The sequence below is a fragment of the Anas platyrhynchos genome, chromosome 24 (genome assembly GCF_047663525.1).
Source record: "Anas platyrhynchos isolate ZD024472 breed Pekin duck chromosome 24, IASCAAS_PekinDuck_T2T, whole genome shotgun sequence".
Taxonomy (NCBI): Eukaryota; Metazoa; Chordata; class Aves; order Anseriformes; family Anatidae; genus Anas; species Anas platyrhynchos.
The window spans coordinates 2,518,086-2,545,850 of record NC_092610.1 but is presented as its reverse complement, the minus strand read 5'-3'; the positions used below and the strand labels follow the sequence as shown (position 1 = coordinate 2,545,850).

At 56.2% G+C, this 27,765-nt stretch overlaps 2 protein-coding genes across 2 annotated transcripts; both read left to right on the top strand.

Moving 5' to 3' along the window:
- The first annotated feature begins 431 nt into the window (after window positions 1-431).
- STK40 (serine/threonine kinase 40) lies at window positions 432-22,203 on the top strand. The gene is made up of 12 exons (XM_027443923.3): window positions 432-580; window positions 6,566-6,678; window positions 8,716-8,835; window positions 9,819-9,904; window positions 10,407-10,550; window positions 11,622-11,849; window positions 12,892-12,944; window positions 15,531-15,646; window positions 18,380-18,524; window positions 18,681-18,800; window positions 19,380-19,464; window positions 19,922-22,203. Exons 3-12 carry the CDS (start codon window positions 8,724-8,726, stop codon window positions 20,138-20,140), a joined length of 1,308 nt encoding a protein of 435 aa, XP_027299724.1. The 5' UTR covers window positions 432-580; window positions 6,566-6,678; window positions 8,716-8,723; the 3' UTR covers window positions 20,141-22,203.
- A 1,027-nt stretch (window positions 22,204-23,230) lies between these two features.
- On the top strand, window positions 23,231-26,016 carry EVA1B (eva-1 homolog B). Its single transcript, XM_027443921.3, has 3 exons — window positions 23,231-23,389; window positions 24,864-24,981; window positions 25,098-26,016. Exons 2-3 carry the CDS (start codon window positions 24,915-24,917, stop codon window positions 25,511-25,513), a joined length of 483 nt encoding a protein of 160 aa, XP_027299722.2. The 5' UTR covers window positions 23,231-23,389; window positions 24,864-24,914; the 3' UTR covers window positions 25,514-26,016.
- Window positions 26,017-27,765: the final 1,749 nt, after the last annotated feature.

Here is a 27,765-nt window from a genome sequence, read left to right as displayed (position 1 = left end):
GGGCCCCAGCCCCCGAACAAAGCCCTTGTGGCCCCGAGGCCCGGCTCCGGGCTGCTCCTTGGGGCGCCCCCACCTCGGGGGTCTTCGCCTGCGGCCTGGCCGCGGGGTAGGCCCGAGCCAGGCGCTAAGGCCGCGGGGTTGCCATGGCAACGGGCGGCAGCGCGGAAGCCCCGCCTCCCAGCCAATCGCAGCGCGCTCCCGGCTCCCACGTGACCTCCACCCCTTCACCAGCAAGCCTTTGACGCGAGCGGAGCCAATGGGCTGAGAGAGTCACCGCGCTTCAACCAATCAGCACCCACTCCCCAACCAATCCCACCTCGCCGCCTTCCATCCCCACCTGCCAATCACACCGCTCGCCCAATCCCCACCGCCCTTCCCGCGGAGCCCCGCCCCCTTCCCCCCCCCCCAGACGCCATCTCGGTGGCGGCCGCCAGGAGGCGGGCTGGCGGCTGAGGGGCGTGGCCGGGCCCGGGCCGGGCCGTGCGTCACTTCCGCTGTCAGGTGGCCGCCGAGGGGAGCGGAGGCCGCGGGGCTGCGGCTGCGGGAGGCGGCGGCGGCCGCGGCGGCCCCGGGGCCATGGGTGAGCGGGGACGGGGCCGGGAGGGGCCGCGAAGCACCGGGAGGGACCGGGAACAACCGGGAGGGGTCGGGAACGGCACCGCCGGCAGCCCGCGGGACCGGCCCCGCACCCGGCAGGGCCCCACGGAGGCCGCGGGGCCCTCACGGGGGGCTCGGCCTCAGCCCGGGGGGGGGTCCTGAGGGGCTGGGCCCGGCCCTGAGACGCCCATGGATGGGATTTGGGGGCAGGGGGTGCCCGGGGGTGGGGGGCAACTGCCTGGAAGGAAGGGGTGGGGAGCTGGGGTCGGCCTCTGCTCACAGGGAACTGTGCCAGGAGCAGAGGGAACGGCCTCGAGTTGTGCCAGGGGAGGTTCAGGCTGGCAATGAGGAGACATTTCTCCTCAGCAAGAGCGCTCAGGCGTTGGGACGGGTTGCCCAGGGAGGTGGGGGAGTCCCCGTCCCTGGGGGTGTTGAGGGAGAGGTTGGACGTGGTGCTTGGGGACAGGGGCAGGGGGTGGTGGTGGCAGGGGGCAGCTGGACCGGGTGATCTCGGAGTTCTTTCCCAACCCTAATGGTGCTGGGATTCTCTGGCTGTGCAGCCAGGACCTGGTGCCCTGCTTTTTGTCATCTCAGGCAAAGCCTCGCCAGCAGCCCTGGCTGGGGGCACAGCAGAGGGGCTGGGGGTCAGGGCAGCCCTCACAGGGCGCTTCTTGCTGCAGCATAACCTCGAGCTGATGGTGCTGGTGGTCTGCTTGCTCGGGGTTTGGGTTTTTTGTGTTCTACTGGGTGCTGGAGGAGGCAGCAGCTGCTGGTTTTCTGCTCTTTGAACACATGCGAGGCGAGAAGAGCTCAGCCAAGTTCAGGATGGGGCTTTTAACACCACAGCAGTTCCCCAGAACCTCTTTCATCCCACAGCTCTGCACAGCACCAGGTGGGGATTGTCTGACCCTATCTGCCTCCGTGGTTGACTCTGGGGGTGAAATCTCCCAGGGACTTGTTCCTGCACAAAGCCCGTAGGTTTTACCAGGTACCTGAGCTCTGCGTTTGCACTGGGTGCACTTGTGCCTTTCTCCTGCTGCAGAAACATTTCTTGAAAGAAGCTCTGTCAACTAAACGTGTGTCTGCTGCTGTGCTACAGCACACATGATCCCATCCCGCTGGCAGAGCTGACAAATGGTCCCCGTGCAGCCCGGGGCTTTCAGTGAGCAGCAATGAAACGCTTCCAGGAAGGGGCTGGGCTCGCCTGCTGGTGAGGAGTTCTGGTTGTAGGGGATCCCGGGCGTTATCGGGGTTGGCAATCGCTGGGGGCAGGCTGCGAGCGAGCAGCCCCTGGGCTGAGCCGCCCGGATGTGGGAAGAGTTTCCCCGATGGTGGAGCGCTGCTGCTACATCCTTTTATTGTTCCTCCGTGGCATCCGCATGGCTGGTGGGGTCGCACAGCCCCCGGTTCTTACAAACCCCTCGTGTCCAGCTGCTGCTCGGCCTCGGGATGTCACCGAAATGTCCCCGGACACCCCGCGGGCACCCTGGTGAAGGGCATCCCGTGGATCCTGCCTGAGCTCTTGCTGGACTGGAGGCAGCTCTGTTCCTGCTGTAATTTTCTGGGTAGAATAGTCTGGATTTGTTGGCTTTTGTCCTTTTTTTTTTCTGAACTTGTGTGTCAAAATGATGCAAGCAATAGCAAGGCTAGCAGGGCGCTCGGAGCTGGTGCTTAGGGACAGGAATTGGGTAGGAATTGACCCTGTAGGTAACTGGTGTTATTTAGAAGCCCCTGTTATTTAATCCCACGCCGGGGTTTGGCGAGCAGAGTGTCACCGAGCAGCCCGGTATCGTTTCCCTCTCGAGCTGGGGCTGGATGAGCCGAGCGACCACACCTGGCTGTAAAAGTGTCGGCACGCCTGAGTCAGGCGAGAATCCATCCGTGTGTGCGAGGAAGGCCCTGCTGCGGTGATTTATGGGGTGCTGAACGCACACAGTGACATCAGCTCGGGTCAGAAAACCCCAGCCTGGTCCTGCCCGGTGCAGATTTGAAGGGCAGTGCCTGCTCGGCTCGGCGCGGGCGTCCCCAGGGCTGTGGGTTTCGCTCCCAGGCTCTCCGGTGCCGCGAGGAGAAGGGGTTAAGCTGGAGGTGGTGTTTGTGTAACCCGGCAGGGAACTCCCAGCGTGAGCCCGGGGTTGGATGAGTCCTCGAGCTGGGGTGCTGATGCATCAGAGGGGTTTGGAGGCGGCGCTGCCAGCTCGTGCCGTGGTTTGGGTGCTGGATTCCTGCACTTCGGAGCTTCCCCCGGAGGGCCGGGAAGGGATTTCCTCCCCCACGTGCGGTTCCTGCAGGTGGCTTCATCCCTGGGAAGTCGCAGCCTGGCAGCAGCTGGAGGCAGCAAGGTGTGTGGGGTCCCCTCCGTGCCACGGGGGCTGCTGGTGGCCACCTTGACTCCCCCGTGGGACTCAGGGCTCGGGGATGGGGCTGCTGCCCTGAGAGCGTGGCTGTGCTCGGGGACAGCAGCTCGGCGCAGCTCGGCGTCCCGCTCGGAGCTGGTGGGGCGCGGGGAAGCAGCTCGGTGAGTCTCCGTGCGTTTCCAAGAACTTTCTGAGTCAGGGCTCCTCTTTCTGGAGGAGGCGTCCCTTCCTGGAAGGGCTCGCGGCACCGCACGCGGGTTGCACTGTTGGCTCTCTGAGTCATCCGGTGGACTTTTTTTTTTTTTTTCTCCTCTTTTTTAATTATTTATATTTCTTTTGCAGAAGCGTTTAAACTTCCAAAGCTTTTGCTGTCGCAGGTCTGTAAAAGTTGATGCTCCCGTACAGCAAAGCGACCAAAACACTGAAGCTGATCCGACCGCCGCTCGGTGCGGGCAGAGCAGCTCCCAGCTATTCTTCATTGGGGCTGGTTTGTGCTCCCCCTTTTGGGGCAGCTTTCCTGGGGCAGCCCTGCTTCTCCTCCAGCAGCAGGTCTTGTGGTTGCAGGGTCTTGAGGGAAGGTGGCAGGGCGAGGTGATGCCATCCGAGCCCATTGCTGCTGCGCGTTCCTGCGCTGAGAAGTCGGGCCATAGCCTGGGTTCTGCTCATTTCGCGTTAATTTTCATCAGACCATAGCACAAATTTTGCTCCTTTCACGTTTTAGCTCCTTTCACTAAAAACAAAAATGAAGGAACTGTGACCTTTGTTCCAGCTCGGTGCAGAACGCAGCGTTGGGCTGCCCACAAAATAAACCATGGCGAGCCCTGTGTTGGGGAGGGGTCTCCCTGTCTGGGTGAGGAGGGTTGGTGAGGCACAGCAAGGTCATCCCCTCTCTGCAGTGAGCTTCTTGAGGGGCGGCAGCAGAGGGAAATCACAGCTGGTGACACCTGGGGGACGCTGGTGGCTGGAGAAGAGCAGTCTCTGCGTGTCCTGGGCTTTCTAGTGTCACCTCACTAGAAAGCACAACCACAGCGTGCCCTGCTTCATCCCCGTGAGATAAAACAAGAAAGCATCGCTGAGGTTCTATCAGCTCTTCGGTTTCTTAACCAGTTTCTGTGGCGCTGAGTAATCCTGCTAACGCCCCAAAGGTACTTTTTAAATATTTTTTTTCCCTGCTGTTAGTGGTGGCTGCCGGACTGCAGGCCCTGCCTGCCCTTTAATCTGGGATGAAAGGGGCAGCTGCCTCCTCTCGGCTCCCTTTGTTGCTGTGCCGGGCACCGGAACGTGGCGCGGTAATTCAGGAACGAGCCCGTGTCCTTAAGCTACGTAATTAAAAGCCGTTAACATCCAGGCCTGCAGAATGATTGGATTAATAATTCCATTACACAGAGCCGGTGCGGGAAGGAGCTGCGGCCGCTCCTCCGGTGAGACGTCGGAGCAAGTGGGGGATTTCTGTGTGAGGAGGGCCGCTTGTGCCGCAGATGGTGGAGCGGGGGTGGCTCGGCTCGGCTCGAACAGTTTGTTTTTGGGGGACGGGGGCGGCGAACCCACCCTGCGGGTGCCCACGGCCACATCCCTCAGGTGGCATTGGGAAGGATGAACGCTCCTGGTCCGGCTGTGCGGTGTTGGGTGCGCGCTCTTGAGGTGGAGCTTGTTGACAGGAGGATTTTGTGGTCTTAAGGGCTGGAAAGCCCCAGCTGCCGGGCTTGTGAGGCTGCCTGTAGGTTGCCAGAGGTGTGCTTGTCACCTTTCGAAGGCTGACTGCCTCTTCCATGGGAACCCTCCTGGCTCTGAGCTCTGCAGCACATCTCAATTTTGGAAGAGCTCACTTTGCAGCGTAACGGGTTCACGTGCAGGACTCTGCTTTCTGCCTCTTTGCTCTCTCTGCTTGTTGCATTTGAGGAGGAAACCCCTGAGCAGTGCAGCAGTCCCTGCCCTGCGTGCTGTGAGTAACCCGTCCTGGAGAAGTTTTGCTGAGGGTTGCTGCGGGGCTGGCGTCTCCATCTCCATCTGCGGAGCAATTTTAAGGCTAAAACTACCTTCAGGCTTGCTCCTCCAGCACACAACGCAGTTATTTGTGCCTGAGCAGCACCAGCTTTGTGCCGCGAGTGCTTCCAGCAACAGAGCACCTCGGGATCGGGGCTTTGTGTCGAGATGAAACAAGTTCGTGGGCAGAAGGCACCTGCTGGCTCGGCGGGGAGGGAGCCTCGGAGCCTCCTGCCTTGCAGCTGTGGCTGCTCGGTGCATTTTCCTTAAGCCCTGTCTCAAAACACTATTTTTAGACCCGGTGTGGACTGGATGGCCTGGGTGCTGCGGGAGGCTTACACAACCCAGTCCGTGGCCTTTTGACCAATTTCCTTGCTCTAATCAGGGTTACGCAACGCACAGAGAAGGGACCGGGCTTGCCTTGCACTGCGCCTGCTTCTCCTCCCTTTGTCCCGAGACCTTCCTGCATCCCACTTCCCTTTGCCCCGTCCACAAAGGAGCTCAGCACGAAGTGTGCTCACGTGGAAACCCAGAGCTGGAGGCAGCTCCGGCTCCTCCAGGGGCTCCCTTTGTTTTTTGTGGGGTTTTGCTGCCCTCGCTGGCCCCGCTGCCCTGAGGCCCAGCAGGTGCTGTGCAGGGAGGTGGGATGCGAAGTGCCCTGGGTGGCATGAGCAGGGTCATCCCTCATCCTTGAGCACTTTGGTGTTTCCTCTTCTGCTCCCAGGAGGATGCTGCTTGACATTGGAGGGTGTCCCTAAATCGTGGCCAGGCTGGGGCGCCTCTGGAGGCTCTGTGTGCTCGGAGAGCTCGTCCTAAAAGCGCTGCTGGCTGGCGCCGTGCAGCCTGCTCGTCCCCCCAGCCTCCTGGTGCTGGCAGCCCGGCTCCCACGCGCTCCCTGCGTGCCTGCCACCGATGCTCTGATCGATGATGGGCTGGGAGCCAGCCTGGGTCATCAAACGGGCGTCGTGTGCGGTACCTGAGGGTAAAACGTGGAGTTTTGGGGATCGATCTGGTTCTGGAGGGTCTGATGTAAATCATAAAGGGATCCTTTCCAAGGGCCATTTAGCAGCACCGAGTTGCTTTATTTTATAAAGAGTCCAGTGTAAGTTGGAACGAGGAATCAGTTTGCAGTGGGGATTTGTAAGACTCAACGTGGTGTTCTCTGCCTTTTGCCAAAATTGTCCTTAAAGCCCAGACTTCAAGCACCAGCCTTACCAGGATTTAACAGCTGCGTCCCGCGGTGAAGTCTCTGTTGTGGCAGCACCGCTAAGGCGGGTGTGCTTGGGAGGTGGTTAAAGCAGCGAGGCAGCGTGCTGCGGTGGAGGTTAAAGTGCAGAGCGTGTGTGTGTGTGTGTGTGTGTGCAGATGTCACATCACAAAATGTCACTGGGGGCCGTTGACGCTCGTGTTTGCCCGGCTGCGCAGGGCCGTGCGGCTGTGACTCCTCGGTGACTAAACTGGCAGAGCCCTTCTCATTCTCTCATGTGACAGCAGGAGGTTTCGGGCCCCTCCTGAGCCAAAACAAACACAGATGTCTCAGGCTGCAGGAGTTTGGGTGCACACCACATTGCTGTAATCAGGAATAATCCAGAAGCGCCGCGTCAAGTGTATCTCCTTTCACATTCCAGAGCCCTCGACCTCTCGAGCAGCCAGCCTTCCCCGAGGTGATGACTCCTGTCTCCTGAGACGTTGGAAAACCTAGTTTGGAAGAAGAGTCAAGAGACGGTTGATGCTGAACGACGTGAGTGCTCAGATCGTTTTGTTTACGATAACGCTGTTTGCACCAGAGATCCCTACCCGGCTGCGATTGCACAAGGGTCATTATCTCCGAGTTTCTGTGCAGTGGGGTTTCTCCCGTGGAAATCTTACTCATAAGTTTCCAGCAGGGCTGATTGCGTTGCGAGGAGCTACGCAAAGAGAATTGTATAAGGCACAACCAAACGTTGGGGCAGGGATGCAGAAGGAACAAAGCAAGGATCTGGAGATGTCAAAGCAGCTGGGCCTGGTGATGTTTCTCTCCCAGATGTGAACTTTTGGTGGAATTCAGTAGTGCAGGGATGTGCAGGCTGCTGAAAGGCTTCTCACCTAATCTCTCTTGCTATCTCTGACCTCGGTGACAGATACTGCTAGATAATTAATGCAGTGAGATCACTGTTGTGGCTACAGGGAGGGTGGGGCTGCCAGAGGGTGAGTGTCCCAGCCTTGTTCAAAGTATGGTGATTTATCAGTCTCTGACTTGCTGAAACACTGGGACTTTTTTTTTTTTTTTTAAACAAGTACAACCCATAATATTTTCTTGGTCTGCTGTAGTAACCTCTTAGGGAAGACCAGCAGGGCTTGGTTTTGACTTGCTCAGAGCAAGAAAATGGATCTGTGCTTAGTTCCTCCTCTCCCCCAGCCCCCTTAGAAGAAAAAAATATGTTTGAAAAGTCAGAACACAAACATTTAATGTGTAGATACTTGTGAAAGCCTTTGGAACTATTTTCCAAGAGGTGAAGGTGAGGAAAAGGTGTATTGGAAACACAACTTCAGTTTGATGGAGCTGATTTACACTTGAGCATGCTGCGTGTGAAGGACTGCTTGGCTGCAAACGTAAGAGGCTCTCTTCCTGCTAGGCTGAAACAGGACTTTGCTTTGGGGAAGAGAAGTTTCAGTGACTGAGGCTTGAATTGATTTGGCCCTGTAGGTATCAGTTTTTCACTGCCGCCTAAGATTCTCTTTAGATTTTTGAGTAGCAGAAAATTCACGTTGGAAATCAGATTTTCTGCTCTGCCAGAACGAGCAGAAGTCGGTGACTTGTAGTGCTCGAGAGCTGTGGTGGTATCCATGGACCTGGAGTACTTGGATGCAAAGCTTGAGATTCTCATCTGATAGATTGAATTGTTGTGTGCTAGAGGCAGTGCCAGAGAGCCCACAGACTGACACCACAGTGTTTCCCTTCATTAGAATATCAATTAAAGGCAGGTGGCAGGGCTGTAAGCTGAACAGAGCATCCTTCCTGCCTGAGGAGGCTGCAGCGAGGTAACGTTCCCTGTGTCAGACTCAGATTTCAGGTGTTCCACTCCGTCCAGTTGTAAGGCACAGAAATGGATGGGGGAAGCAATAAAAAGGTTAGAGCCTAAAGAGGTACGAAGAGAGAGGACTTTTTCCAAGACTAAGAGTGCCTCTTTGAAAAATCAGTGTTAAATTAAATGAATTTCACAGTAATGTGTTCTGGTTTTCCATGCCCTTGCTGGAAGAGGTGGAAGATATTGCTCATTTTTATGGGCTTCCAGTTAAAATGCTGTGTGCTCGTGGCTGCTCGAGGAGTAGACTTGAAGCTTTGGGGTGCTCGGTGGGCTGGCTGCTGGGGAGTCCTCTGAATGGATCTGCACAAGCCCATAGGCTGAATCAGAAGTAGGCACCCATGCAAAGGGATAACTTAGGCATCTGCTTTCAGAGGTTTTTCTGAAATATGTTAATGTGCAAACTTGTTTTTGCTGTAAAACAAGCTCTAATTATTTTGACTTGTTCCCACCATGTCTCTCAAACAACTGTTCTAGGAAACGTTGCTGTGAATAATGAGCCTGATTTATACCTTCAAAATGCATTAAGCCTTCAGCCCACAACTGGGATATCAATAAATGAGCCATAGTTGTGTTTTTTTTTTTTTCTTCACAGCACGAGTAGGCAGAGGCAAGTGCATCAGTAAGTGAAAGCCTTCCTGTATGAAATAAGGGACAGTGTGAGGAAACTAACTCAGTTGCTCACCAAAATGTGATCTTCTCTCTCTTTCAAGAGCCAAGGATGAAGCGGCGAGCATCAGACAGAGGAGCTGGGGAAACATCCACTAAGGCAAAAGCTCTCTGTACAGGGATTTCTGGAAATAATGCCAAGAGAGCGGGCCCTTTTATTCTAGGTAAGCAGGGAGGGTTTTCTTCCTCTTCAGTTCTCAAGACAGAGAGCTACTGATTGCAAAACTGAAAACGAAGGGCAAAGCAGATGTGCAACTTAGCACCTTATACCAGAGCAATTCCCATGATGTAACAGAGCAGCAGCTTCTGCAACTGGTCAAACTGAAGAGGTTTGTAATGCTGATGCAGCAAGGCGGGCATGGCCTTCCAGATAAATGTGAACCCTTGCTTTTGCTTTTGCTTTTTGTTAACTACATTCTTAAACTTTGTTAAAAAGCAAATTCAGAGGCTTTTTAGTTAGAGTTCTAGGGATGTGTTTGACCCGTTTTGCCTGGAATATTCTGGCAAATCAGCATGTAGACAGCAAAGTAATGCAGTAGTGGGTATTATAATGGATGTGTGCCCAGGCAAGACAACTCTGCTAGCTTCTAAGAGGTACTAGAAAAGTTGTTAGTTTGGAACAAGTCGCATGAAGTACTAAAAGCTTGATGGACTTCAATATGATGGACTTCCCAGGAGAAACCAATGGTTAATTGATCAGAATTAAATTTAAACTGAAGAGGGGAGACTGTACGTTAACCTGAAATTTGGAGTCGTCTCTGCACCCGAGCAGTCCCTGCAGAGGTGGCAGAAAGGCTCGGAGGTGCTACCAGTAACTGCTGTGGGTGTTGCTGGTAAAGGTAAAAGCTGTGTGGTTCAGGCATGCAGCAATTTGAATTTCTAAACACAGCTGTCCTGCGTGTAGAGTTTTTGTTAAATGGTTCTCTAGTGAAGAACCCAAAACCTTGTCCAGAAAGGGTTCATAGCTCTGTACTACTTTTTTCTTTAGATCATGCTTTGTGGAAAGACAGTCTCCAGGAAAAAAAAAAAAAAAAAGGAACTTGACTTAAGCTAATGTAAACTGCGTGACACTTGAATACTGATGTAATCCCGAATTAGTCATTTCTGCTTAAAGGAAAACAAGTCTGTTTTTGCTTTGTGCTGTTAGGTCCACGTTTAGGTAACTCCCCTGTGCCAAGTATTGTTCAGTGTTTGGCAAGAAAGGATGGGACAGATGACTTTTATCAGCTAAAGGTAAGCAAAACGCAGGGGTTTCACATCTTCAGAGCTCTCTAACTAACTTCTGCCCTCGTGACGAAGCTCTCGCAGCAGCGTCTGGTGCAGGCTGAACTGAAGGAAATGGCTGCTGGAACTTCCCCTCAGCCCAGCAGCTCTGCCAGCACCATCAGTCTGGTGTGGAGATTGGCTCTGAGACGAGGCTGCCGTGGCTGCTGTGCTCATGGGGCTGTCCTGGAGCCTTCAGGTCTCCTCCACGGTACCTCAGATGGTGGCAGCTCCAGCAGGAAAGGTCACCTGGGGTATTTGCAAAAAGCACCTGAGCTGCTTTCCTGTGTTAATCAGACTCATGCTGTGCGTTCTGCACAGCTCTGAGTTCGGACAGGTTTGTGGCAAGTGTACGAGTAAGAGTAATTACCCCCAACTGTTAAATACACGTGTGAATGCCTGAAATGCGAGAGCTCTGGGGGCATTTGTTTTTTTTCTGGGAGTTGTAAAGGTCTTTTCCCTTTTCCTGAAGATTCTCACTTTAGAAGAAAGGGGTGATAAAGGAATAGAAACGCAGGAGGAACGACAGGGCAAGATGCTGCTGCACACAGAGTATTCTCTCCTTTCCCTGCTCCACAATCAGGAAGGAGTGGTTCATCATCACGGGCTCTTCCAGGTACAGCTGGTCACCGTGCAGGTTGGGGGAATGCCAGGAAGTGCTGTTGGCTTCAGCTGCTTTTGTTTAATGTACGGTTCGTGCTGACCCCGTTCTTGTGCATACAGAATTAGCAGCACACCGCTGAGATTAATCAAGGCTGCTTCAAACGAGCAAGTCTGTGGCAGGGCCTTGTGATGTAACGGGGTTTGGGATTTGGGGAGCGTGAGAACAGTGGAAGATGGGGCAGGCACACCACAGCACACCCTTTGATATTTGTTGTTTGACAGTGACTCCTGTGATATTGCACCCGAGGCCTTTTAAACCTTGTGTAATGGCCGTTTATAGGCAGCCTCCCTGCTTCACAGGGAGGAAAATAGCTGCTTTACTAGCAAATTAATTTGTGCTCGTAGAGCACCTTTAGAACTGAAGTTGTGCTTTCCGGTCTCTCTGCTGCTTAATGATGACTTGTAAGGAGGAACAAGTTGCCAAGAAACTGCTTCAGCATGTTAAAACAAACTAGTAAATGTGCTGATCAGCATCTCCAGCGAGTCGTGCTGCTGTTAACACCCTGAGAACTGTTTATGGGTACGAGGGACTGGTAGGAATTACCAGTTTGGATGTTGGGGTTGCTTTGCTTGCTGGTTACATTTTGTCAACAGCCATTTCACTCGAGGCCATCTGTGCTATATCTTAAGTAAACCAAGCCCGAGTCAGTCGTGTCCTGTTTAATGTTATGAAAGAGCTGCTGCTTTTGTCCTTGGATTGCTATTTTCCTAATTATTGATGTCTTTGATCCCTAGTATTCATTCTGTACCACTGCAGAGCTTCTTAGGCTTTATCTAAAGGTGCATGTTTCAGCATCAGTACTGATAGACACACGTAAAAAATTGCATTTACTTCCTCTGGCTTCTTTAAGTACAGATCATGCATCTTCTTTCTGAAATCCTCACTTGGGACAAAGATCAAGCCCTGTAATTGCATTCACTTACTTTGAGATCAACGTGCATTTATTTTCTAGTGCTCTGTGTGTCAGTGAGTATGTCCAGATAGCTCCCCTGAACTATTGCTCTTTCTTTTTCCTCCCTGTAGGACCGAGCTTGCGAAATTATAGAAGATTTAGAAGCCAATAGAATGGTCAGAAAAATGAAGAAGCGCATTTGTCTTGTGTTAGACTGTCTCTGTGCTCATGATTTCAGTGACAAAACGGCAGATCTGATCAATCTGCAGCATTATGTCATTAAAGAGAAGAGGCTCAGTGAGCGGGAGACGGTTGTGATATTTTATGATGTGGTACGAGTGGTAGAAGCATTACATAAGGTAAGGTCTTTGTCGTCCCTTTCTGTGCTGGAGGGCTTGGTCTTCCCCTGGTAGTGTAAGAGATGTTTTAAAGCTTCCTTGTGCGGGCAGTGGAAAGGTTATGAAGGATGGGTGTTCCAGCCATTTCCCAATAAGTGTTCTGCGTAAGACCTTGTGCCCCGAGCCATAAAGGAGCGTTCCCTTCCCCTCCCCTCGAGTTTCTCGATGATAACGCAGCATTTGTTGACTGTGGAGAGGGGCCAGCTGGACTCGGTGCAGATCAGGTGAACTGCAGTGTTATTAACCTCAAAGTGGTCGCTGAAGAGCAGGAGAGCAGAGGTTAATCGGATGCAGGAAACACTTCAAGCTATTTCCTTCTTAAGCAAAATAAATCTCAATGTAAGAATTGATTTGTGAGATCAAAACCTCAAGCTGCAAGTTGGAGATCAATGAACTTGGAGCTACTGGAACAAAAATAGATTCTGCTGATGTCTGACTTCTTACCCCGTAAAAAGGGGCTTCCACCCTTCCTTGGCAGAGCAATGAATTATATATCATTTGGTAAAATGATCGTTACTGAGGTCATACTGAGCCTGGACACTTAAGTTTCTGGCCTTTTGGTTTCATTCAAGTCTGTCTGGGTGTCCAAAGTAGCAAATTTGCTCAGTCTGTCCTTTGAGCAGAACTGAAAATGAAGTGCACAAAGTACTCAGAACACAACCAGGCTAAAAACCTAAATCTAGGTTATTTTGAGGTGTCCCCTCATGTTAGGTGTAGGACTGTGGGCATTATCATTCTTTTCCCCCCTGCTTTTCAACCCAAAAGCCAGTGTCTTCAAGTACTTTAATTAATTTAACGTAGTCACCATTTGGTGTTCCTTCTGTATGTGAGAATCAGCTCTGCCTCTTTTAATTTATATCTAGAAGGAAAAAAACAGCCGAAGGATCTTTTTAGTCTGAGAACGAAGACAATGTGATTTCAAAAGATGCTTACTGCTTTTGTCTAAGCATCGAATTTAGACAATTGTGCCTTTGCTCATGTTATGCTATTATGTATTTTGCAGAAAAATATTGTGCACAGAGACTTGAAACTAGGAAACATGGTGCTAAACAAAAGGTAAGTCTGCAGGACAGCTGCTGTTCGGGCAGTTCTTTTATGCTTTTTCCCTGAAGTAGATGCTTTATTAGGAACACAACTGAAGGCAGCGATCATTGAGAGCGCTCTTGTGTGAGAAGGCTGAGGGACAGGGAAATGAGCTGCACAAAAATACAAATCCAGTTCAGAGTTTACGGGCGAAGTTCCAAAAATAAATTGAGCCCAACTTAAATAGTTCACTCTTCCACCACACTCGGTGACATCACATCAGCGCTTTCTGTTGGACTCTAACTTCTGAAAACTCCTTTTTCTAGTCATTCAGAAACCTGTAAGAGAAATGCTTCTTACAAAAAAGAAGGAACTGAGATGCGTTGAGTAGTTCTGTTCATGTAACTCACTTTCCATTGCGCTGAAGGAATTCCCAGCACTGCAGTCTGCACCATAATCACAGCAGTGTTAAATCTCTGACTGCTACACTGCTGTGTTTTTGCTAGCAGTAAAATATTTACTTATCTAAACAAAAGCTCTTCTGTCTGTGTTTGTGCTTGAAATAGCTTCCTTGATGCCATTAGCTGGTTTGATGCAAGCCCCGGTTTATAACCCAGTAATGTCCAACGTCTTGGATGCTGTGCAGGCACCGGGGGGAGCAGCCCTCCTGGAGCAGAACGAGCAGCATCCGTGGGGCATGGCCTCAGCCCAAGCCAGAGGCAGCTGGGGGCAGCATTTGTGTTGCCTGGTGGCTCCTTGGAGTTTTTGCTTGTCTTGATTTATGCATTTAGTTTGCATGCTTGTTCCAGCTCGGATATTTTGCTGTATTCTTCAGTATTACACTACTGGCTAAATATTTTGCACTAGCCTTAAGAATGAGCGGAATTCATTGTCTTTTCACACTCTGTCTGGTTTTCTGTGGAATGAATAAAAAATTGGAAGGCTTTAGGTCTGCAGGCTTCCGGAGTCTGCAGAAAGCACGCAGGTTCACTGTGGTCACAGCTTGCTCTTGCTTTTTTTTTCCTCTTCCCTAATACTGTTTGAGAGCAAACAGATTTTGCCTGTTGAGGTTGAACTCCTTTGTGCCCCCCACCCCCAACACACACACACACGTAACAGCCAGCAGTTTTCAGGGATGTCTGAATTGTTTAGAGATTTTTTTTATATAGCGACTTTAAGATAAATCTCTTCTGCTGGCTTGTTTGATTCCTCCTTGCTAGGAAGAGGCAGACAAAGGTTGCCTCTTTAAAGGATCCACCCCGAGCTTCCCTCCTTTTCTGGGCAAAGTGTGCAGTGGAGATACCTACAGCTAGAGCTGCACGCACGGGGCCCCACTAGCAAGAAAGGGAAGGTATTTGAAGCTCTGACCGTACTTGCCAAAGTCGTTCTTTGCACTGCGTGTGATGTTTTGGCTTTTTACTCGTAAGACCATCAGCTCTGGTGAGGAACAACTGCAGCCTTTGAAGCAGTGAGTCATTTGAAAGGGTGGGTGAGGCTTAAGAATAGATTACCATGGAGAGGACCAGTCATCTGGACTGATCAGAAGTGTTTGTTCCGTTCCAGACGTGCTCACAAAAGAGCACCAGGTCTTTTCTGCTGGCTGGGGAGCGAAGGTAGCTGTGGGCTACGGGGGCCTCATTAGGCTCCTGGGCTAACGAAGGTCCCTGCCAGCTGAACGTGGTGAAGCCTCACAACAAGGTCAGGCTTCCACCTGGATGAGCACAGGTTAAATCAAATCTCAGTGACTAAATAAAACCAAGCAACCCTGAACATTCGAGCGTCCCTTAGAACACTTCGTCTTCTAAGCCTCAAACAAATCCCCCAAATTGCTGTTCAGCCAGGGAAGTCTCCTGACAGTTGAAGCTAACACTTCTTAAGCACGAGTCTGTCTTAATAATCAACTCTCCATTGCCAGCCCACACTTGGTTTTATTTCACTTGTCTGTTAGACTTGCTGGAAACATCTCTTGATTATTTTGACTGACTTAATTCGTGCTTTCAGGCTTTTATTGTGTAATATTTTTCAAGAGCATAGAAGTCTGCTAGACTGTTTTTCTGCTCAGTCCTGTAAGCTGTATGTCAAGAGCCAAATTACCTGGGTGACAGAGAAAATTTAACGTGGTAGTAATTCTGGAACGGGCTCACTTTGCCTTAAAAATGTCACTAATTGGAGCTGGTGATGCCGTAGGGAAGTAGGGGCATCGATACAGAAATTGCATGTGCCTGCTGTAATCACCTTTCCTGAAGTGCTCAGGTGTAGGAGGCTTTTTCATGTTGATTAGACCTTCCCTCTCTTGTGAAGAGGGGTCCTGGAGACAGGTAAAACTGCTGTGGGACTCTTGCAGTGGGGTTTTTGGGCAATGTGCAAGTGGCCACACTGAACCCGATCGTGTCCTGTGGTCACCCACTGGAGGTGCTTAAGCAAGTGGTTCACAGTAGGGCTTGTGTAGGGCAGCCCTTCCTCTTCCTGTAGGGTGTTTTCCCTCAACTTCCAGAAAACGTGGTAAAGGGTTTTACTTCCTTAACATTAATACCCTACAGCAGTCAGCTTCCTCTGTTTGTGCTGTTTGGCTCGTGGCATGATGCTTCTTGTTCACTGATGCCTTCTGATTCTCCCCAGGACTCATCGAATAACCATAACGAATTTCTGCCTTGGGAAGCACCTAGTGAGTGAAGATGACCTGCTGAAGGACCAGCGAGGGAGCCCTGCCTACATCAGCCCCGATGTGCTCAGTGGTAGGCATCCCCTCTGCTCCTTGGGGGGAATTCACAGCCCCCTTCCTAATTCTGCTTCCGCATGTAACCCACCTTTTGAGATCCCCTTAATTAGGTCCCAATTATGAGACTTGATCTGTTTTTTCCAAGTATCAAGGGAAAGTGTGAGTGTACCTTTACTCAACTTTAGTCTCAACTTTAAAGCTAATTAAAAGCTCCCTGCCTGTTCCTAAATAAGTCTGACTGCAGACAAGATGTTCCATTTCCCACATCTGAACTGTGTTCCTGAGGCTTCACCTGAGCTGCAGGTGAATCCCTAGGACTAAGCCAATTGTCTCAAACCCCTGTAAGGTCAGTTTAGTGCAGGCAGTGCAGCCCAAGGAGCAGTTGCAGCAGCAGCTACTTGTTTCCTGAAGGGAACTGCTGACCCTCTGGCAGCTTCTGGGCTGACTTGAGAGGAGTTACTTAAAAACAGAGGAATGATCGTGCCAGGCCAGCCCAGCGGTGTGTTTGGCCTGTGCCTTGTCTCCAGCAGAGGCCTGAAGCAGATGTCTAGCAGAAAACAGCTTTTCCTAAGGTTCTCCACCCTTCTAACTGTTTGCAGTGCAGGGACTTTCAGAAACAGATGGGGTTTCTGTCTGTTTAGTTGCTTCAGTGGGTTTCTCTTCCCTGCGGTCTGCTGCTGTGCTTGCAGTAGCTGAGCAGGCAGCTGTTGGTGTGGGCAGTCACTGAGGCAGAGGTTTTGATCTTGGTCTCAGAGGTTTTGAGCTGGGCTAGAGCGTTGGAGGGTGCATGTACAGTTGGGGCTGCGTTTGAAGCCTCTCTCCATGCAGACTCCAGTTACTAAGCATTAACTCATGTCATGGAGCCGTCCTGTTGTGCACAGATAATTCCTCTGGGCTGGAGCTGAACTGCAGGGCGCAGCCCAGGATCACCACCGACACATCCCACCTGCCAAGGGTTATCCATCAGCAGGGTCAAACTTGGGTTGGGATGATAGCAAACTACCCAAAACCAGCCGGTAGGTCACCAGCACCAACTGCCAGTGTGAAATCCAGAACCCCTGCCAGCCTTCTGTGCCACTCGTGTGTGTGAGGATGCTGTTAGGACACCAAGAACTCCCCTGCAGAAGATTCGGGTCGTTCCTTTCTGGTCTCCCAGGCTTTTGTATCTGAGAATCACCCTCAGAGGGAGCTGCTCTTTTCTGCTGTCTTTGTGAGAGCCAGCACACTCACCCCAGTTTGTTGTCAGGTTTACAGGCAGTGGCTGAGCTCATCGTGATCTCAGGCAGGTCTGAGGCTGCTTCCCTCCTGGGCAGGACTAAGCCAGGAAGGGAGGCAGAGGCAGGCGGGGAGGTGGGACGCGTGTTTTTTGCAGGCCCTTCCTGTGCTGCAGGATATCCTGACCAAATGGATGACAGGAGCCAACTACTCTGCAGAAGCATGGAGCAGCCAGGGCTCAGCTAGCTGCTGTCTGGTGAAGGTGGCGTGGAGCTGCTCCTTCCTGCTGGCCCAGGGGGCTGCAGGCACCCAGCTGCTTCTGACAGCCCCTGGTGGTGCATTTAACAGCCTCTCTATGTGCCACAAGGTGCTGAGCACGCTGCTTTTACTCATTTCTCTGACAGCTGAGGCTGTCCAAGACCCAACCTCACGTAGAGGACAGTGCCTTGCAGCAGCACTGCCTGGATTCCTCACCTTCAGGTGCGATTCCCCTGTGCTCCGGTGTCCCCACACGCAGCCCTTTCTGTGCTCTTGAAAATGTTTTTTGCAAAATGGCTCAGTCTGCAGCTCCCCTCCGGAGGCAGAAAGAAAAGTTACTTGAGGACAGCTCAGGCTTCGCCACCATCTGCAGACTCTGAGCATCCCTCTGTCTGTATCTCTAATGCTCCTGAGCGAGAGGAACCTAAAAAGCCTGGTGAATTAATCATTGTTGTAGTCTCTGGGAGAAGCTGTCTTCTGCTAAGAGGTGGCTCGCGTTTTGTGGCTGCTGAAATGTCACAGCAGGAAAAGCTGGAGGAGGAGGGAGAGGTGCCTTTTTTTGAGCATATAAAGCAAAGAATAATTAGTACAAATAACAAATGCTGCAGCAGTGACTCACCGTGTGAGTCAGAGGAAGCCATTCCCTCGATCCTGTGCTGTGCTGCAGCCCTGGAGTTTCAGTTTTGACCCTCGTGCGAGCGCTGTTGGCTGATTTATGGAGCTGCTGAGGGGACAGGCAGCGCTTCCACCAAGTGGCTCCCAGGGCCTGCTGGGCCCGTGGCAGCTGTCGGGAAAACCTCTGCGGGGAGGCTCTTGTCTTCACAGCAGGATCCTGCAGCCACCTCTTGGGATCCATCCTGAAGACCCAGTGCTGTCTCGATGCCCTAAATCTGTCCTTCCACCTAAATCCCCCTCGCTGGCAGCGTGGTGGTGTTGGTGTGAGCGTTATGCTGCTCCATGCCAGAGGAGCATCCTTGGTAGAGACAGGGTGACAGCTGTGTGGGGACCACTGCTTTGCTAATTCATGACAGAGGCACCTTTACAAGAGGCTCTTGGTGTCCTCCCCTAGGAAGGCTTGATAATTTTGACCAATGCTTAGAAAAGAGGAGCACACAGGTTGCTTCAGAGCTTGTACCTCTGGCAGTGGGCTGCAGGGGCTGGCAGGGCTGTAATTCCTCTCGGAATGCTTTTTTCTCATCAGGGGCCGGCAGTATCATAATTCCTGTTGCTTTTATCTCTTGCTGTCTTAAAGCTTTTGCCTCCTCCCTCCCTGCAGGTCGGCCGTACCGTGGAAAACCCAGTGACATGTGGGCGCTGGGCGTGGTGCTCTTCACCATGCTCTATGGCCAGTTCCCCTTCTACGACAGCATACCTCAGGAGCTCTTCCGCAAAATCAAGGCTGCCGAGTACACCATCCCCGAGTGAGTACAGCCTGTCCCTGGCCAGAAAAATCAGCCTGGTGGTGATTCCTGGGGTCAGAGCAGTGGTGGCTCCTGTGCTCCTGCTCCCTGCTTGAGCATCCTGCTGCTGATTGCCCACCTCGGATGCGTGGCCTCACCATGCGTTCTCTCTCCCAGGGATGGGCGGGTCTCAGAAAACACTGTGTGCTTGATCCGAAAACTGCTGGTCCTGGATCCACAGCAGCGTCTGACAGCGTCTGAAGTGCTGGATTCTCTCAGCTCCATCATAGCATCGTGGTACGTTCGACAGGAGCGAGGCAGGAGCATGGCATCTCCAGCCTCGAGCTGTGTTAGTGTAGCTTCCAGCCACGGGGCACCAGAGGGTGATCTGTGAGAACTGCAACAAATTTAAAAGTGTCTGAGACACTGGTGTCTGCTGTCAACAAATACAGACACTTCCTACAAGTTTGTAATTAGACTTACACTATTGAATAAAATCAGGCATGAGATCTCTAGAGGGGAAGAGCAGGAGACCCTAACGCAGGGGTGTGCTGCAGTTGCAGGGTGGAGATGCCTTTTAAGGGTAGATCTGATGCCAGGACTGGCACATCCAACAGCTGGGGTGAGATTCCAGTAGCACACCCCAGCAGAAATGGATCCTGGCAGTGTGTGATCTGTGCAGCCCTCTCATCAGCCCCGTGACCTTCTGTCTGTGCTGCCTGCTGAGCCAGCTGTGCAGGCTGTGCTTTTTGGAGCTGTGGCTGCTTTCTCTCCCACCCGTATTAGCTCCGCATCCTGTTTCAAAACAAAAAGCAAGACTTTGGGGACGACGAGGTGATTTCATGTGGATCCCCTAACGCTGCGCTCTCCCCGCAGGCAGTCCATGTCCTCGCTGAGCGGCCCCTTGCAGGTGGTGCCAGACATCGACGACCAAGTGGCTAACCCCGAAAACCCCCAGGAGGTAGGTGCAGGAGGGCTGCCCCTGGTGCTGGGGCTGCGGTTTTGTGGTGATGCTTTTTTCGGGCTGGCGGTGCTTGGTGAGCTTCCCTGGGCTGCCTCTCCTGCTGGCCCAGCAGCCCTCAGCACCTGCATGCCCCAAACTGCTTTTCCACGTCCCTGTGCCACATTTCCTCCAGGAATTCCCATCCCTCATGGCCTCCAGCCTGCTGAGCTGCATGGCAGTGAGCTCGCTGGCCCTGGGAGCTCTCCTCGAGCAGTGCCTGCTTGTGTGCAGCTGGGAGCTGGCTCAGGCTCCCTGCTGTGCTCTGCATCCTGCTCTCTTGCTGCTGTTTGTCCTGTTGGGAGCAGTGGTGACCTTGCCAGCTCGTTACCCTCAGCTCGTTATCCTCCCGTGGCTCAGGCCAGTCAGAGGCAGGGGCTGCTCTGGCCGTGGCTCTGACGAGGCGGCTCTCCCGCAGGTGAAGGTGACGGAGGAGTGCTCGCAGTACGAGTTTGAGAACTACATGAGGCAGCAGCTGCTCCTGGCGGAGGAGAAGAACACCTTGCACGAGGCCAAGAGCTTCCTGCAGAAGCGGCAGTTTGGGAACATCCCCCCCGTGCGCCGCCTGGGCCACGACGCCCAGCCCATGAACCCGCTGGACGCGGCGATCCTGGCGCAGAGGTACCTCCGCAAGTAGCTGCCCACGCCTCCGAGAGCACAACGCCCGCCCTGCAGCCCGCCTTTCACGTCGCCTACCACAGCTCAACAGCAATACCGGTGTCCCGCGATGGAGAATAATGTAGCAATTCTTCTGAGCTCTGTTCGGGGGCACGAATCGCTCTGGAGGGAGAAGACTCGTTTGGTTTTTGTTTTTTGTTTTTTTTTTTTCAAAAGCTAGTTTTGGAAGCAGCAGCCTCTTGGCATCTTCTGGAATCTGTTTTTTAAATCGAAGCCTAGATGACTAATCTGCTTTTAATCATGACTGTAATCTACCTCTCTTGTCTTTTTAACCATGCTGTTCTCTGGATCGAGCAAAGCCTGGGGGAAAGGAGAAGACTCACCAAGGGTGAAGCTGGCTTGCTGGCACAAGAGTTGCGGCCGTGTAGCATGGAGAGCCGGCTGACGGCGTTCGCTCCGTATGGTTTGAATAAGCTTAGATTTATCCGGGTTTCTTGAAAGCAAGGATTTCTTGAAGCCTCCCACTTCCTTTCGTCTGCATCAACCCTTTCCTTGGGCTGCCCGTGCCCCCTGCTCTGGTGCAGCCTCACGCTCGGTGGCCTTGTGAGGGCTGCAGCACCGCGGGCGGCGCGGCGCGACCCGCGGCACGGGACGGGACTCGTCCTTGCAGGCGATGGCTGCAAAGACCAAATCGTGCCTGCAGTCGTTCCAAGGTTGTGCAGAACTTGGCCCGGCTTGGCCTTTGACCTCTTTCCTCCCTTTCACTGATTCTTTTAGTTCCGTAAGAATATATGATTTAATCTTATTATTTTTTTTTCCAGTAGCTTACCTAAGGTGCAGTTAAAATTGCATTAATTCTGAGTTAGCATTTTTCACACTTCAGTTGTGGTACAGATATAATATATGAGTTACAATGTGAAAAAAAAAAAAGCTTCCCAAAATAATCCGCCTAGAGTTAGCAAGGGGCTGGCTGAAGTCTCTACTGTATTTGTTCCCTCGCTTATCTTGCCACCCGGCCCCGCCACCGCCCCGCGCGGTGCCGAGGCTGCCGAAGGACGCCCCGGGCCCCCTCCCCAGGGCCGTGCTGAGAACGGGAGCGGTCGTTTCTGAGCCTCACTCTGTGAACTGGATGCCTGTCTTGCCAGATGACCCGTTCTCGCACAGCTCCTGGTGCCCCCCGGGGGCTCCCGCTCGGCGCTGGGCTCTCCGCCTGCCTCCCCCTCTCCCTTTTGGTCCCCTTTGGCACCAGGGAAGGGGCGAGCAGGGGCAGGGGGGCTTCTGCGGCCTGTGGCTGTAGGTGCTGGCTCCCTTTTGGGGCTGGCACTGCTCCCAAAGCCCTGGGGGCTGTCCTTATTCCCCCTGCCCCGCAGGGAGCGAGCAGTGTAGCGCGTTGTTGCCTTCTCTTGCCCCAAGCAGGCTCCCTGCCTGCATCCTTCCCCTCCGGGGCCGTGGTTCTCCATTTGGGGACCCCGCTCACGGCCACGGGGCCTGACCCAACCTCGGGGCAGCACCGGGCATTACCTCCTGCCTCCCCCTCGGCCCCAGCACGCTGGCAGAGCAGGCAGGTGACTTGTGAACACTAACACAGACCGCAACGGTTGCGCCACCCCCAGCCAGCTGAGCCAGTAGCTTCAAGTCTTAGCCTTATTTATTGCCAGGATGGTCAACCCGTCCCTCGCCCCAAACCCAGTGCCACCAGCAGGGCCCCCCCCCGGCCCCAGTTGTGCAGGCTCTGTCTGATTTTTTCCCCTCCCCGTCTCTCCCCCACCTCTTTTTTTTTTTCTTCTGTTTCCCGAAGTTAAAGCAATATTTGGGGACTCTGCGCGGGGCTGAGCGCTCCCGCCCGGCGAATCGCGCTTTGGGTTCAAGCGAACTGGAAAACTCGGGGGGGGGTCGTGCATGGGGGGCATGAGCGGTGCCGGGGGGAGCGGTGCGTGACACGCGGTAGAAAAGGTTCCTATTGTAAGGAAAAAAAAAAAAAAAAAGAAAAAGGACAAAAAAAAAAAAGTTTGTATAAAGACGTTATTTTTGTACTGCATCCAAGCTCCTCCTGCATGTCGGCAATAAAACTTGGTTCCGAGACCCAGGCGCGCAGCGACCCCGCGGGGACGGGGCTGGGGGGGCTCGGGGGGGGCTGCGGTGCTCGCGGGGACGCGCAGGGGGCGCTGCGGGGGCGCGCGGAGCCGAGCGGAGCTGCCCTGGGCGGCCCCATAGCGCCCCACATCGCCCTGCATTGCCCAAAACCGCCCTTTATTGCCCAAAACAGACCTTTATTGCCCCAAATCGCCCAGCGTTTCCCCACGTTGCCCAAAGTAGCCCTGTATTGCCCCAAATCGCCCTCCTGCGCCCCAAATAGCTCTGCAGTGCCCTAAATCACCTTGAATAGCCCCACATCGCCCTGTATTGCCCCAAATCGCTCTACACATTGCCCAAAATCACCCTACATTGCCCCAAATAGCCTGGCTTTGCCCCATATCACCCTATATTGCCCCAAATTGTCCTGTATTGCACTTGCAGAGCTCAGCATCATCCCCCCCAGCTCCCCGCACGGTGCTGAGCCCCTGGGGCTGATCCAGGCGCCCTGGCAGAGCCCGGCCCTGCCCACAGCGTGTTCGGGGCCGTGGGGTGCGGGACCTCAAGCTGGAACCCACCGAGGTGGGGCCGGGCCCCATCCCCACACCCTTTTCTTTGCCCCATGCTGCCGGAGCACCCCATGGTGTTGGAGCACCCCATGGCAGTGGGGCCGAGGTGCCCACATCTGCTCCCTACACGTCCCCACAACCCCGGGGGGGGCCAAATTCAGGGCAGGATCCCATCCCCAGATCCCCCTGAGGTCAGGGGCTGCCCCATGAGCGTGTCCCAGTGCGGCCGTGGCGCCTTCGCCCTTCCGAGGCTCAGCCTCTGCGCGCCTGGATCCTGGCACCGCCAGCCCGGCGAGGCTCAGGCCCTGTCCTTATCTTTGTCCTTATCTTTATCCTGCCGGATGGGTGCTGAGCACGGCCAGGACAGGCCCTGCAGCAGACGGGGTCCAACGCAGCCCACCCACAGCTCACCCCCCCTTTGCTCCGGGCCGTCCCGGGGGAGCGGGCGAGCCTCGGCCCCGCGCCCCGCTCGGCGTTGGGACGGGGCTGCCATTGGCTCCGGCGGGGAGCGCTGACCGCCAGCCTCCTGCGAACGATTTCCTGTTGTTAATGCTAAACAGACCTTTCCCTCTCTTCCCTCGCTCCAGTCAAAGTGCAGCAGGCTCCCACCGCCGCCCGCCGTCCCGGTGAGTACCGGCCCCACGGCTTGGGGAGCGGGGACGAAGGGGTCTCGGGGTGGCAACCAAGGGGTCCCCACACCCTGTGTCCGCCCCGTGCTGATGGCCACAGTGGGGTGACACCGCTCTGAGCTGTCCCCTGGCCGAGGTGCTCCGGTGTTGTGCCCGGGGACGCGGGGTTTGAGGGCAGAAGACTTGCTCCGGGCACCTGGCTTGGTGCTTGGGGACACCAGGCTTGGGGGCATGGGGTTTGGGGCTTGGGGACGCGGAGCTTGGGGGTCACAGGGCTGAGGGATGCCGGGCTTGGGGCTTGGGGACGCACGGTTCGAAGCCGCTTGGCTCCATCCATGCTTGGGGACATCGAGCTCGGCCCTTGGGGACACGGCGCTTGGTGCTTGGGGACGCAGGGCTCGGTGTTTGGGGCTGTGCCTGTGTGTCCGGGGCTGATGCAGCTCCGGTGCCCTGGGGGGGTCCCAAGCAGCCCCAGCGGCATCGCAGGAGGGAGCCCAGCACCCGGCCAGCGCCTGTCCCCTGCTCCCAGCGCCCATCCCCAGCCTCACCGCCACCCCGAGCCCTCCGCAGCCCCGGACCTGCCCCTCCGTGCCCATGGGTGCCCATCCCCTATTTTGGGGTGTCCCCACTGGCAGGGCCGGCCCAGCCCTGCTGCGCATCGAGGCCCCGCAGCACTGGCCTGTCCAGGGACGGTTCTGCTGATGTGTCACATTTTCTGCATTTCTTTCCTCATTCCTCTCTCCGTGGAGACGTTTCTGGGAAATGAGCTCTTCCCTCTGCCAGGGCCCGAGTGCTGCATCCCCTCCCGCCCCGCTCAGCATCACGGGGGGCTACTGGGAGGGGGGGGGACAGGGGCTGGTGCTTGGCCGCTTGGGGCCCTGGGGGTGTCCCTGTCCCCCCACATTTCCCATGGGATCATCGGCGGCTTTTCCCCTCGCAACGTGGGGCCAGCGCTCACCCCAGCCCCTCTCTGTGCCCCCCCCGTGCTGCTCACCTGAGCCGTGGCCTTTGCACCACAGCCCTGTCCTTGTCCCCGTGCTGCGGGGGCTGGCCCCGCTCCTGGCCCAGGGCCCCACAGCAAACAGGCGGGGCTGGGAGGGGTGTGGGGTGGGGGGGGCACTGCCCCATATCCCCCCAAAACACCACCACGGGGCGAGGAAGCCCTCGGTGCCGTGTCCTGGGGCGGAGGGGGCGGAAAGCCCGGCCCGCTGCAGCAGATCCGCTTGGCTCAGGGTCCTGGGGGTTGTGGGGGGGCCACATCCTGCCCGGCCCCGCAGGAAGAGCAGAGGGCGGCGGGACAGGACGGCTCCGCTTCGGCACCCGCCGGGGCTCGGCCCTGTCCATACAGCACCCCCAGCCACGAGCCCCTTCCCCTTCCACTCCTCTTTGCTCCCCGTGGTCCTCCCCGAGCCGTGCCCCTGGTGGGGGCTCCAGGACCCCCCCGGCTCAGCCCCGTGCCCCTGTCCCACAGATGCCCAGCACGTGCTGCCCACAGAGCCCCTGAGCACGGCCGGGCGCCGCGATGGAGAGCCGCAAGCAGGACATGGAGCTGCTGAGCAACAGCATGGCCGCGTACGCGCACATCCGAGGTGAGGCCACGCAGCCCCCAGTTTGGGCACGTCCCCAGAGGGGACCCCCGGGGCCACCACGGCCCCGTTGAGGTCTGGGGACGTCCCCTCAGCCCCATCGCCTTCCCTCCCCGCAGCCAACCCCGAGAGCTTCGGGCTCTACTTCGTGCTGGGCGTCTGCTTCGGGCTGGTGCTGACCCTGTGCCTGCTGGTGCTGCGCATCTCCTGCCGGCCCCGCGCCCGCCACCCGCCCCGGCCCCGGCCCGATCTCAGCGAGGACGACGACGATGAGGATGATGAAGACGAGGAGGAGGAGGACACCATCGACCGCGCCGCTTCCGAGTCGCTGCTGCCGGTGACCGAGATCCCCCTGGAGAGCCACAGCCCTGGGGACGGCGCGCTGCCCATCAACGTCTTCGCCTCGGCCGAGGAGCTGGAGCGGGCGCAGCGGCTGGAGGAGCGCGAGCGCATCATCCGCGAGATCTGGCGCAACGGGCAGCCTGACATCCTGGGCACCGGCACCGGCACCCTGGGCCGCGTGCACTACTACTGAGCACGGCGTGGTGCGGCCGGGGGGCACGGGGAGACCCTCGCCCCCTCCCCAGGAACTCAGCTGATGCGGTGCCCTGAGAGCCTGCGGCATCACCGGGGGCTGAGAGCGGCGTAGGGCGCAGTTTGGTGCCGGGATTGGGGAGCACAGCGGGGCCGCTGGATGCCCATGGGGTGGAGCAGCTCCTTGGAGCACCCCCAGCACCATTTTCTCGCCCCCCCCCGTCTGCCACCATGCGCAGCCGCTGCGGACACGATGCACTTTGAGCCATTGGTACGACTGCTGGCAAAGGTCAGCAGCCCTGGGACCCTGTGGGGATGGGGACAAGGACGAAAACGAGGACAAGGACAAGGACAGGAACAAGGACAAGGACAGGGACAGGGACAAGGACATGGCAGACCATGCCCGCTGGCCCCACGGTCTCTGCGCTGTCCCCTCGGGCTGTACCCCCGTGCTCTCCGTGGGTTCCTGTCCTTCCCCACCAACACGGTGCTTTTGTCCCCTGCCTCCCGTTCCCTGTCCGGCCCCTGGCTCTCTGCGTTCCCCTCCCGCCGGCCCCGCTCCATTCCCACTAAATTTAGCCGCCGGCCTTTCCGGCACCGCCCGGCCCCTGCCCCAGCGCCGTGCCGGATGTTTCCCAGCTGGGCTCTGGGGGCTCCTCGCGCTCCCCCGGGGCCGTGGCCGCATCCTGCCCACGCTGCAGACCCCGGCCCAGCGCCGTGCAGGGGTGCGGGGCCGGTCCCCGCTGCCCCCCTCCCCGGCAGCTTTATAAAAATAGCTCCTTCCCAGGCCCGTCCCTGCGCCGGCAGCAGGATCCAGATGTTTTCCAGATGTTCTCCAGGCCCCACGCCAGTGGCACGAGGCCAAAATGTGCCGGGGGGCTGGGAAACGGTGTGGGGGCAGCAGATGGAGGAGGAAGAGGAGGAGGCGCTGCCCCAGCCCCGTGGCGCATCCCGGCTCAGCACCCAGGCTGGGGATGAGGCTGGGGGGCTGCGGGGGGCTGCAGGGGGCTGTGGGGAGCTCAGGGGGGCTGAGCCCACCCCAGTCTGGCCACTGGTCTTGGCGCAGCCCAGCCCGTGACTCCTGGCACGTCCGCTCCCAGCACCGGCACATGGCCTTGGCACAGCTCAGGCTGCAGCCGGGATGGCTCTGGGGACCCTCATGGGACCCCCGTGGGACCCCCGTGTGCCACAGCAGGATCAGCCCAGACCCTAAATGGGACCCCCACAGCGCTCCGTACCCAAAATAGTTTATTTTAGCCAGTATTTTTAACAAAGAAGGGGCTGCTGCATGGCCTCAGAGCTGCAGCGAGCGGTGCCCGAGTGCAGGGACCCCTCGTGTCCGTGTCAGCGCAGCCTCACTCCGGGGCTGGGGGTGCTCCTGGGGCTGGGGGTGTTTTGGGGGTCCCCGCTAGCAGGGCAGCGCCTTCCTCACCCGCTCGATCTCCGCCTGCAGGGATGAGATGGGGAGCAGGGGGGTCGGTGGGGCACTGGGGGGGGGTCCTCGTGTCCCACGGCCACGGGGGGCTCACCTGCAGCGCCTCGCGCCTGGCCCGCTCGTGCTGCAGCTCCAGCCTCACGTCCTCCAGGTCCCTCCTGCGAGGCCACGGGGGTGGCTCAGGTGGGGCCGTGCCCAGCAGGGAGCTCCTGGAGACCCTCAGGGACCCTTTTTAGGGTCGGCCGCCCCTCCCCATCGTCCCCGTCCCCACTCACAGGTGCTGGCCTCGCATCAGGTCCACGAGGATGTGCAGGGACCGCACCTCAGCCTTCAGGTCCTCCAGGGCCAGCCGCTGCTCCGGGCTCTGTGCTGCGGGGGGGAGAGGGGGGCAGAGCCTGGCGCAGGGCGGCCCCAAACCCCCCCAGGCCATGCTGGGCGGCCGCTGGCCCGGCACCCGGGGGCGCGTGGCCGTGGGGTGGCTCAGCTTGGCCGTGGTCACCTGCAGGGCGCTGAAGCCGTCGGCGTCTGCGAAAGGGAAGGTGTGAAAGGAGGGCACGGCCCCAGGACCCCGCGCTGGCACCTCCCAGCCTGGCCCTACCTGGGTCTGCGGCTCTGCCCCGCTCCAGTTCAGCCGAGGCGCCGGGCTGGGGGCTGCTGGGCCTGGGGGTGGCAGGGGGCAGTGAGGTGGCACGGCCGTGGGGTGCCCACGGGGAGCTGCTGAGCGTGGGCACGGCTCTGAGCTGGGCACATCAGGGCAGCCCCAAACACCCCGTGGGGTCTGCGTGTGGCTTACTTGCTCGGCAGCCCCAGCGCTGGTT

Bases quoted from the DNA above. Each gene is read 5' to 3' on its own strand.
- EVA1B (XM_027443921.3), top strand. From the start codon at position 24,915: ATGGAGAGCCGCAAGCAGGACATGGAGCTGCTGAGCAACAGCATGGCC. The intron at 24,982-25,097 runs GTGAGGCCACGC...CCCTCCCCGCAG, and splicing joins CGCGTACGCGCACATCCGAG to CCAACCCCGAGAGCTTCGGG.
- STK40 (XM_027443923.3), top strand. From the start codon at position 8,724: ATGAAGCGGCGAGCATCAGACAGAGGAGCTGGGGAAACATCCACTAAG. The intron at 8,836-9,818 runs GTAAGCAGGGAG...TTGTGCTGTTAG, and splicing joins AGCGGGCCCTTTTATTCTAG to GTCCACGTTTAGGTAACTCC. The intron at 12,945-15,530 runs GTAAGTCTGCAG...GATTCTCCCCAG, and splicing joins AACATGGTGCTAAACAAAAG to GACTCATCGAATAACCATAA.